The 12,075-nt window shown below is 38.1% G+C and overlaps 1 protein-coding gene across 1 annotated transcript in view; it reads right to left on the bottom strand.

The window, feature by feature from the left end:
* Ryr3 (ryanodine receptor 3) overlaps nucleotides 1–12,075 on the bottom strand; it is a 556,876-nt gene that overhangs the window by 374,723 nt on the left and 170,078 nt on the right. Inside the window, 1 exon segment of the mRNA XM_063250329.1 lies at nucleotides 8,281–8,400. Within this exon segment, the coding sequence (XP_063106399.1) occupies nucleotides 8,281–8,400 (120 nt within the window).

Here is a 12,075-nt window from a genome sequence, read left to right as displayed (position 1 = left end):
TTAAATGAAATGTTAAGACAAATGGTAGCATATTAATCTTATGATGTCTCAATAAATTTAGTATTAATATATTTATACAAGTTTTTATTTTCCTGAAGTATACATTTTTGGGGACTTTGTGTATTTCTCCTAAAGGAACCACTCAAAATAATACAAAGAGGTGGAGCTAACTCAGCAATAAAGGACATAAAAGAGAATACTTTAAGACAAAGCATAATTTTTCCTAAAGAAGACAGAAAAAGAGAATCAGAGGAGCAAAGTCTAGCAGGGACAAAAGAAAATAGATCACTACAATAAATGTAAAACAGACCAAACATTCTAATTAAATAGCAGAGATTATAAAACAGGGTCAGGGCCCCATCTACCTACCGTGTATGCTATTTATAAGGGATATATTTTAAATACAAAAATTTAAATGCATAAACAGTGAAAACAACATAATGGGGACAACGGGCATCACACGAACAGCAAGCATAAGGGAGCTAATGGTTACACCAACATTGGTCAAGATCTGCTTAAGACTGAGGATAAATAGGATCATCTGATGATGACAAAAGTGTTAAGAAAAAAATACTCCTAAATAAATATGTACCTAACAACAGACTATTAGAATACATAAAACAGAACTTTAGGTAGGCAGACAAATCTTTAATTGTAGTTTTTAACATCTCCCTATCAGTAATTGAGAAAACAAACAGGCATAAGTGAATAAGGATATGGAAAATTTGAACACTGCTACTAACCATCTCATCATTCATAAAGCACTACATCCAACAACTGCAGGACACAGATTTTTTTCTAGTGTACACAGAACATTCAACAGGAAGGGCCATATGGCAGGCTGTAAAGTAAGTTTCAACAAAATGCAAAAGATTGAAGTGACACAAAGTATATTTTTTGGCTGTATCAGAATTAAATTGGATGTTTTTGTCTTGTGGTCTTCTACGTAGAATATCATGTCATCTGTAAATAATGATAATTAACCTTCTTTCTCTCCTAATTTATTTTTTTCCTCTAGTACAATTAGTCTGGCTAATACTCCCAGAACTATACTGACTAGGAGGGCTGATAGTGGACATCCAAGGAGGAAAAAATGGATATGAAGCTTCTGTAAATAAGGAGGGGAAGAGGTGTTGGAAGGGGAGGAGAACCGGGAAAAAAAAAGAATCAAGATTTATCATGTACAGGTACAAAGTCCTTATGGTGAATGTGATCATTATGTACATCTAAAATGTACCAATAATTTTAATTAAAGGTTAAATAATTAAATGGGAAGTCAGGAACAAAACCTATATCTCACTGGTTTGTTTTACTTTTTAAAACCACCTACACATTGTTTAACACTTGTACCCTAACTTTCCCTATCTGACTCTCCTTAATATTTTACTTTTAAAAGTCACAAATGCTGAACACACCTATAATCCCAGCATTCTGGGAGGCTGAGGCAAGAGGATCAAAAATTTCAGCTCAACCTGAGCAATTTAGTGACTTAGTGAGACCATATCCATATCTCATAATAAAAAAGGGCTGGGAATGTAGCTCAGTGCAAAAGTCCTGGGTTTAATCTTAAGTACCAAAAAGTTACAAATGTCACCCTGATCCTCATAAGTAAGCTTTCAAAGTATTTTGTTAGCTTAACTAATTCAGTACATGGGTAATCTAACAGTACATGGGTAACCTAAGAGTGAATCAACACTTCTTCAGGACTTCATGTGTGTCTGACCCTGTGATAGGAATAATAAACTCTACTGTTGCTCTTAATAACACTTTGGATGCATGAACCATTGTTGCAAAGCAATTTACAATTGTTAAACCATGACACTGACTCTTCATAATAATCTCATGAGGTTTTTGGTATGATGGCTAACGTGGATTAACAAATTGATTGGTTTGGGAGCTGCTCAGGGGGTTAGGAAATCCCACGTCTGCGCATGTCTGGGTGGATTAAGGAGGAGTGACCTTGGGCTCTACATCTGGCCCTTACCCCTTTGACCTATTCCCCTGCTCTGCTCCCCAGTCATTATGAACTGAGCAGCTTTACTCCCCTACACCATTTTATCTTTCCAGCTCCTGTCCTGGAACCAGCTGATCACTGACTGATCCCCCGAAACACTGAACCAAATTAAACCTCTCCTTCTTTAAACTGCAGGCATCAGATATGTGTCCTGGTAATGGGAAAACTGACTAATACAGATGAGTACAGTTTTGTTTTGTTTTGTTCTCAGTATTGAGACTGTTGCAAAGCTGAAAACTGGAGGCGGAGAGAAGTAAAGTCATTTGCTAATGGTCACACAGCTATTAATCAGTAAGCCGAATTGCCATCCACGGCTGTCTGACTCTAGGATCATGTGTATGAACCCCACACTACATAGAACCATGCAGAGACCTTGACTCCACGCTCTCAGACTGGTGGAAGGCAGTGGACACGTACACAATCCTGACACAGAACTGTGCTCCCCTCCACTTTCACCAAGTGACTCTGCCTTGAATCCCGACAGAGACACTTAGTAATCAGCGCAGTCCTCCCTTATAAACTCTCTTTGAAGAAAATACAGGACAGTCTCATTTACACTGTAAAATTAGCTGTAAAAAATTCAACACTGCTTCATGTGCCTGCTTACAGAATTTGCATTTTAATAGTTCCTCTTCCACTTCGCAAAATGCGTATTTCCAGTTTCCAATTTTGGAATGTCAGAGAGTTATAGGACAGATGTAGGAAGGTTGTAGGAGGGGTGTGGAGGTGTGCTCCGGCACTCCTAAAGTCTCACCTCAATAAGTAATATGCCTTCTTTACCCTTAAGTAACTCAAATCCATGATACTCTTTCTGAGTAATATAATTTTTAATTAATTGCTAACATTTATCTAAGTTTAGAATGAATATTCTTCAGGAAGTCATTTAACTGTTTAAATTATTTTTACCTTTCTTTTCTGTGAAGAAAATATTTTCTTCATAGGATTATAAAGTTTAAGCAGTAGGCATCATTACAATATCTGGAATATAGTACAAGAAGCAAGATAAATGCTTCAAGAAAATCAAAATGTCAACTTTCAAGTCTCTTCATATTACATGACAAGAAACTTTTTGGAAATAAATAATTTAGCCTTTAAAATAAGTATTATACTACTTATCCTTTGATAAGATCTCAGGCCCATAGAGAATACAATTGCTAAAATAGAATTCAAAAGTTCAAAGAAGAGAATATAGCCTCAGGCTGAGGCTCTGATTTTGCAAATTTGCACAGACTTAAAGTTTTAAAAATAAACATTAAGTCTTATTCTGAGCTAAACACTAAAAAAAAAACCAAAACAAAATAATGTTATGTTTAGCTGAGAACTGCAACTTAATTTATGTCATCTACATAATGATGTTTGCACAATAGCTAATATTTAACACTGGGTTTTAACATTCTATACAACTTCTAGAAACTGTAGTGGATGATTTTCATTTTCAAAACACAGATTAAAATAACAGGGATAAAAGTCCCCCTGGAAGTTTTCAATGCAAAACTGGAGTCCACAATTGACTTTTTCAGTTTGAATTAGCCATGATCAGTAAGACAAAGTGTTCCCCAAAAGGGAGTAGAACTTTATTCTTAGACATCTATAGCCCACAGATGTTAGCTACTCTGGTGACTTCTATGGGGCAGTAGGATAGATGATTTCATCACATCTATTCAGTTTCCTCACCATTTTTAGCTTTTTAAAAGGTCACATAACTGTTCCATTTTTTAAAAAAGATCTGTTATTAAAACACATGCAAGATGATTTTTGGAGAAGTATTGGTGGTGCCGGCCACAGTCATTGAAAAATTGTCATCAGTGAAGATTACTGTGGGATAAGGGTGATGCAATTTTTTCTCCTTCTGCATGAGAATTTGACCCTCAGTCAACTGTCTGGGTTTGTTCCTAGAGCAATCTGTGAAAATTGGAATGTTAATTGTGTTATGGGAGAGTACTGCTTTGGATGAAATCGATACCCAACAGGCAGACTACACCTGAGCTGGAAGATGATCAATACCTTGTGGTATTGTGACTTTCTGAGGATAATGATTCTTGTTTGTAGCTGGGGCGGTCCTTTGTGGGTCCCCCAAAAGCCTATGAAGTTGTTAGGGAATATATTGGTTCCTGTAGTACAGGAGTTTTTTCAACAATGGTGACTCTCACTCCTGCCTGTTGAATATTTCCTATAAAATAAGATGACTTTTAATTCCTGAACCTGTGCTTATTTGAAAGGGAAGCTGAATATCAGTATTTCTATTACTCAATATCGGCACGTCTAAGAAATTCAGGGAAGAACACAGTGGTGGTGACCCTATGGCACACGTGGCTCAGCAGGCATGCAGGGTGTGAGCCAAGTCATCACAGTGAGCCGAGTTGTCCCAACATCTGAGTATTTAGGTTTAATTGCACTGCTTCCATTTTGCAGAAAAATAAGGGATTTTAGGCTGCAGTTTGGGTAGTCAGTATCTAAAATGTTCACCATCACTGATATACTGGAATCAAAGTCACAAACGTTCTACCAAGTGCAACATGGTCTCCATGTCCACACCAATAGCTATGTTTGTACATTTGCTCCTTCCTAATCCTTGTTTTCATAGGACATCCCTTTTTGGAATGGCTATGCTAGGAATATCTTTTTTATACGTTATCTCAACTCTTTTTTTCTGAGGTTTTTCGGTTCTCTAGAGTTCATCTCAGCTTTAACTCTTTGAGTTTCAAGGAGCTTGAAATACCCTTGACTAGAAAGGCCCCAGGTCACTGGCTGGTTCTGTAGGTGGCTGATATAAACTACGCTTGGCAGGAAAATACCTTTTCACCTCACTCTAGGACTTTTTGTTAGGTTCCAGGAACCTAAAAATGGCACCACTGGCTGTAAATTTGGTGGTAGAGAATTAGAAGAATTATTTAGTGAGAAAGGAGAAAAGAGGCAGCTAGAAGAGAGATGTGCACAGTTTGCTGACTGCAGGAAAGAATGGTCCTCCCAGAAAATGGGTTTATTAATAGGGGACTGCCAGGAATGCTGACAGAAAATTCTGAATATCTGCTCTTTTCTATCCATTAATTTGCCCCTGTTTCTCTGTGACAGTCTTTATGATTCACTTTCCTAAAATTGCAAACAAAGGAGACACATGCTTATACGATACTGGCAATGTCCACTGCAACGGCTGGTGGATCCTCTTGGACTTAATGTCCGTGTTCCTGACACAATCAACTCTACTCCTGAATATTTGTTCCAGGGAACTAAAATAAACAAGCAAAACCACATGCATGATTTTTTAAACATCCATGAAGTCTACAAGGCAATGTGCAGCTAGATAAAACCTTAAAGAAAAAAAGTATAATGTCTGAATGAGTACAACTTTGGACAAAGGTTGGTAAGATTATGTATGATATATCTTTTTAAAAGTCTATTCAGCCTGTTATCATATTTAAATATAGAATGAAATATTAAAATAATTATTTATCTAAGTGGGCGTTATGAAAGATATTTTCTCATCCCTAACACATTTCAAGTAAGATGACTTACAATGTTGATACTTGGGGAATATAAACATTTTTAGGTTGCAATATGTAGGTTTTTTTTAACCTGGGTTTCAGAGTAACATTTATAGAACCATATAATTTTATAATTAAATGAATATTTAATCCAAGATTTTCATTTTAAAGTTCAAGATTTTATAAGTTTGGAAGATGATCCATAATCTTTCTGTCTTTCACATAAGCCAGAATTGTAAGTCGAAAGAGAGATCAGTATTATACTTAGTATTATCGTATCTATTATTAAATGTGCTACATTAGGTTCAGCACTAAGTGATTTATGTGTGTCATTTCTCATTTTCACAATTCCCCAGAATTACAGTTATCCTTATTTTATAGATCAACAAAGTCTTTCAACTGAGATTAAATCCTGATAGCCAATGGCCACACAGAGTTTATAATGTGCTAGGCAATTTGCATGCACAAGCACTTTACATATATTAACTCATTTAACCCTGAGAACAACATTCTAAAGGGGATAACAATTACATATCCATCAAAGAGATGAGAAAACTAACTCTGCAAGGTGAGATACCTAGCCCAAGACCTTGGCTTTGCAAACAGTGGTGGAGACAGGATTCAAACTCTATCTCTAGAGACTCTCCTGTGAGTTACATGACCCCCCTTGATGCATGACTCATTGGTATTATCTGGTTTTTAATTCTGGTGAGTATTCTTTCCATTAAACCATATTATAACTGCTTTGGCAGATGACAAAACTGAAAATAAGTTTGCGTGATCATCCTTGGCCATTTGACTAGCTAATGGTTGAGAATTACTCTCTTCACTTCTAATCTAACAATCCTCCTATTATCTCAGACTGCTGGGAATGAAAAGAGTAATATCTAGTTAAGAATAAAAGCAAATCATAAAAGGCCTCAAGTAAATTAAGTCTAAGACTTTTTTTAAAAAAAAAGTTAAAAATCTTTCTTGGCTCTCTTCCTGCCATATATTTTAATGGGACTCTGTACTGGCTGATTCCTGTTTTCAGAAATCAGTGACCACTTAGGTTGGGGAAGCAGCAATGTGAAGGAGAAGACTTCTGGGAGACATGGCCATCTGTCTAAACCTTTGGTGTTCTAGGAGCCAGACTGCATGTGTGTCTGTGTTTTTTTTTTTAACTGTTTTTTATTAGTACTGGGATCGAATTCACGACTGCCTGCTTGCAAGGCAGGAGCTTATGCCGCTGAGCTAAATCCCCAGTCCCCTGTGTTTTTATATGGAAAATGACATGCTAACAGGTGAGAAAAATCATTTTTCTGATTTTTTTAAAAAAGAGTTTATTGGGAAAACTTGAGCTTGGAGAATGAGAAGGCTAGTTGTGTGTTCATTTTGGTAGTTCACAGTATACTTATTTAATCAAAGTTTTGTAGATAAAATTAACACCTATAGTAGGCAGACTTTAAAGTTATTTTTGATAACTTGGCTACACTTCATCCAATCCATCAAAGAACATAGGAATAACAACTGAAATTTCCTAGCAAAGAAATTTTGCCTCCATGTTTTCAGCAGCTTTAACTCCTGCTTGCATTTCTAGCTGATATGACCCATAGATTACAGACTTGCCAGTCCACACAATTACATGAACTTATTTCTTAAAATAAAGCTATCTCTATCTATCTACCTACTTGCCTACTGTTATGGCTTATGTCTAAATGTCCCCCCAAAGCCTCATGTGATCATAGGTAGGGTTTTTCTTAGGGGTGGATGGACCTAGAGTATGTGGTGCTGGGATTAAGAGTGATTACTAAATCAGTCACTGATTGGTCTGGCAGAAAGAAGCTGCTAAAGTCTCTTGGACTTTCTGCTTGCTGCCTTCTGCCTGGCCTGTTTTGCTTGGACTATTTCCCTTCTGCAATGCACCTCTGCCATGTCATGCTGCCTTGGAGCCAGGCACCTATAAACAAAAAGCTCTACAAATTGTGAGACAAATAAATATTTTTTCCTTTAACTTTGGGTGTCAGGTATTTTGTCTCAGCAATGAGAAAAGTAACTAAAATATTTACTCATCCATCCATCCATCCATCCATCCGCCCACTTACCTATCCACCTATCCAGCCACTGGTCCATCAATCCATCCATCCATTCACCCATTAATCTATTCTACTGGCCCTCTTTCTCTGGAGAACCATGGCTGAGATATGGGCCTTCCCAGTATGTATTTTATTATAAGAATGCTAAGCACACAAATCTACTTGACAGACAAATCATAAAAACCAGATATGGCCCAGAAATGGAAAAATAGAAGTTTGGGTACATGACATTAGATGCTACCACCTAGACATGACATTATTTGCTGTCACCTAGGCAGGGACCAGATCCCTTGGATCCCAGAAGACTGTCAATTAACAACATTACCCCAGTCAAAACTGAAAGGGGTATGCTTGACGGGCAACACAGGCTCAAGCAGCCATAGGTTTCTGTAGCAATATGATGACAAGTTGGAGTAAAGAACATGCACTAAGATTTCTGGAAATTGCTAACAACAAAGGCAGCGGTATGGGAGTCAGTGCTGATGGTGCACTGCAGCCTGGACAGGAGCACTGACACCCAGAACATCTCTACTTCTTCACCTCAATACATCCTGGGAAGGGTTAGGGTGTAAGTCTGACCTGCTTTCCATTTCAAAAGCAAATGACTGCTTTCAAATTTCTTCCTCATCACCATGTCCCGGCAGCTCCTTCCCCTAACTGACTATGTGAGAGGCACCAAGCAAGGTATCAGGCAGGTAATCATCCTTACCTTTGCTTCTGAGGTGGGTTCCAAGAAGCACAGGCGATTCCCAAGTCCCTCGGCTGCCAGGCAGAACTTCCTTTGTTCCTTATGAACGTTGGCAATGCACTGCAGAACCACTTCATCTTCCTGCCAGGAGAGACACACAGAGTGAGTGGTGAGGGGCTGCCTCCCTGGCCAGCCAGACCCCAACCACCCTAATGTCTGAATCAATCATGCTGTCAGTCTCCAAAGACAGGTGCACACCTTTTAAAAAATTTTGATTAGGAAAAGATAATTTTTATTCACTCAGCATCACTGGTAATCATCAAAACCCAAATCCACTCTGGGGTGAATTTAGTCAAAGCTAGCACAAGTTGAGCATCTCTAGTCTGAAACTCTAAAATGATCCAAAAACCAAAACTGAGTTTTGACAGGATACCACAAGTAAAAAATTTCATACCTAACCTCACATGATGAGGTGCAATCAAAGCACAGGTGCGTTAAAATACTGTGTAAAACTACTTTCAGGCTATTGTATATAAGGTGCACAAGAAAAATAATTTTTGTGTTTAGACTTAGGTTCCTATCTTCAAGGTATGTCACTATGTTAATAAAAACATTCCATTACCTGAAAAAAAATCTGAAATCAAAAGTACTTGCACTCCCGTGTATTTGGCTGGATTAAGGATGCTTAACCAATTTCAGAGGAGACATACTTCATACATGTACATCATGGGCTTCACTTATGAGATATAAAAAAGGCATGTAATGTTATAGATGAACAAACAATTTCAACACCTGAGTGAATAAGGAAACATCACAGCAAGCTTTCCAAATAATAAAGCAACAGGATGTGATTGAGAAGGAAAGAGAACATGGGAAAGGTCTGAGTAAGTGGGGTTAGTGGAGGGCAAGCCAGGTTAGGTTGTGTACAGAGGCCGTAGACATGTGTTATGGAGGAAGGCAATGTAGGAACTGAGAAGTACCTTCACCAGAGACAACAGATAAAAGTTATGGAAAGTCACAGAAAATGAGTTCAGACCCATGGCAAAAGAAGACTGGAAGAAGCCTTGAAGACAGAGATGGGAAGACATTTAAGCTCAAGCAGGAAATCTCCCTCCTAAGGAGCATCCATCAAAACAGCTCTCCTAAGACTTCAGAAGCTTTATTTTGGCAGCTTCCTCTTGATGCTTGGAAAGGAAGCAGCCCTCCTGTCTGCTAATATGCACACTTCCTGCACAGCCCTCCTGGAGGTTGGAAGGAAAACATTCTCCTCACAATTATTTCCAGCCCTGTTCCACCCATCTGTCAGTCTACAGCCTCTATCACTGCACTGTTTGCCATTGGATTTCAAACATTAAAAGGATTAATGAGCAATTATGCATAGAAGAAACTGAAAAGGAGAGCTGGCTGGAGCTTCCTGGTTAGCATTAGTACATCTATTTCTCTGTCTTGTCCTCAAGTCCCATAAGATCTGGGTTTATCTGGAAGTGTTGGAAAAGCAAACTAAGTAAAAATGGTGTTTTATAATCTGTGTTTATGATGTGATTTCCTTAAACTCTACCTGTGATCTGTCTGTCAATGAAGAAGTAAAATTCCCACCTCGTGGGAGTATGAACAGATGCCCACAGTGATGTGCAATGGTGTCTAAAAATAGGTGAGGGGCAACAGGGAAATCTGAAAAGACAGACATCACAGATGCATTAAAAGAATAGTGGAGGGGGGATAAAGAATGCCACAGTTTTACTACAGTTCTGAAATGTCACTGTTCATTATCAAATTGAGACAGTAGTAAATTCACGAGCCTCTGCTTATAGTGAAGTCAGAGTTTAGGTTCTTCATTTTAACAGAAATGGAAGAAAACTCTAGGATGTCACTGCTTCCAAAATGTGGGCTCAAAAAAAATGACATATTGGCCCAAGGTGGTGACTCCCAAGATCCCGTGTCAGTTGGGGTTCTGGAGCCTCCTACGAGGCACTAACAATAGGAGAGGATTCTTGGTTGTCACAAAGACTGAGAGCTGACGCTTGCACTGAGAAGCAGGGGTCTCAGAAATTAAATGATCTGTAACATAACAGACAGTTCTCAAAATGTACACTTTTTTTCGTCAAAACTACCAAGAATACCCTGTGTTGAGAAATATTGAAGTGTTTCCTAACTATACATAATTCATTTGTAAACACAAAGAAACATCAAGAAGAATCCAGAGCTAGTCATTTGGGAAAAACAGAAGTGTGATTATGCATCAAGTTTTCCATAAACCAGTGAAATCATGCACTGTGGCAGTTTTCCCTTGACTGTGCACCTTGAAGGGTCTCTTTCCACAATCTCATTTCCTATTTCTGTTTGGTCCAAAGATACCTGACCTGCCCCAGCATGATCTCACATCAGGTATCTGTTAATCTACAACTTTCCTGTCCAATAATCCTTGTAACACAGGCTGCCAACAAACCAATACCATGAATGAACTTGCCTTAATTTGATAACCATTTTCTGAGTAAGAGCCCTGAATCGGCATGTTTCTATGTTAATAGTCTGGGTGACACACAGGAGTGTGTGAGACTCCGGGTCAAAGTAATGCTTCTCCAAACACTTTTGACTTTTTGCGCGTTTGTTTAGAAGCTTAAATTTAATGCTGACTGAGCTGCAGACACCACCTGATGTGGTAATCTGCACACACCTTTGCTCCCTACAAAAACTGTTGTCTCTGTGAACCTTAAACAGACAAACGTTTGGAGTTTTCAAGTGTCTGACATTGAAATCTTTGCACTCAATCCCATTTGGAGTCATAGGTAAAACTTTCAGGAAAAACACAGAGACAAGGACTTTGTGAGCAGAACCCCAACTGCACAAGAAATTACACCATGAATCAATGAATGGGATCACATCAAATTAAGAAGCTTCTGTGCCACAAAGGAAAACACCAACAGAATGCAGAGACAACCTACAGAATGGAGAAAAATGTTGCCGGCTACTCAGACAGCAGACTGGTATCTAGAACAAGCAAAGAACTCAAAAAAATTAGATTCCCCAAAATAAAACACCCAACCAAAAAATAGGCAAATGAAATGAACAGACACTTGTCAGAAGTACAAATGACCAAAAAATACATGAAAAAATGTTCAACATTGCTGGCAGCTGGAGAGTGCCAATTAAAACAGCAGATTTCATTTAACTCCAGAAAGAATGGCTATCACCAAGAAATTGATTAATAACACAACTAGTGAGGCTTGTAGGGGGAAACAAACCCTACTATACTACTGCTGAGAATGTAAACTGGTACAACCACTGTGGAAATCATTGTGGACATTCCTAAAAATACGCTTAAAAATAGCAATTCCATTTTTATACCAGATATTTTCCCTTCTAGGTATCTTCTCAAAAGAGTTGGAGGCATCATATTATAGTGATGCATACATTCTTATGTTGATAGCAGCACAATTAATACTATTTAAATCTTGGAAGCTGCCTATAAATCCATCATAAGATGAATGGATTTTTTAAAATGTGGTATTTTTAAAAAATGTGGTATTTATATGCAATGGATTACTCTGCCACAAAGAAGGATAAACTTGTATCATTTGTAGAAAAATGAATGCACCTTGATACTGTGATGCTAAGTGAAACACGTTAGACACACAAGCATAACTATTGCCCAGTTTCTATTACATGTGAAGCTAGAAGAATAAATAAAGAGCAAAATAAAAGGTAGATTATAGAAAATAGGAAGACAGTGCTTTCTCAAATGGGAAAGGGACCAAAGGATGGAGAGAGGGAGAAGGGCGATGACGGGTGATGGAATGAAAAAAGAATTAGACGTGT

Source organism: Cavia porcellus, unplaced genomic scaffold (assembly GCF_034190915.1).
Source record: "Cavia porcellus strain 051 isolate PalLab524CR breed Dunkin Hartley unplaced genomic scaffold, mCavPor4.1 scaffold_6, whole genome shotgun sequence".
Classification (NCBI taxonomy): domain Eukaryota; kingdom Metazoa; phylum Chordata; class Mammalia; order Rodentia; family Caviidae; genus Cavia; species Cavia porcellus.
Note: the sequence above shows the minus strand (reverse complement) of the source record. Positions and strands in the feature narration are given on the sequence as shown.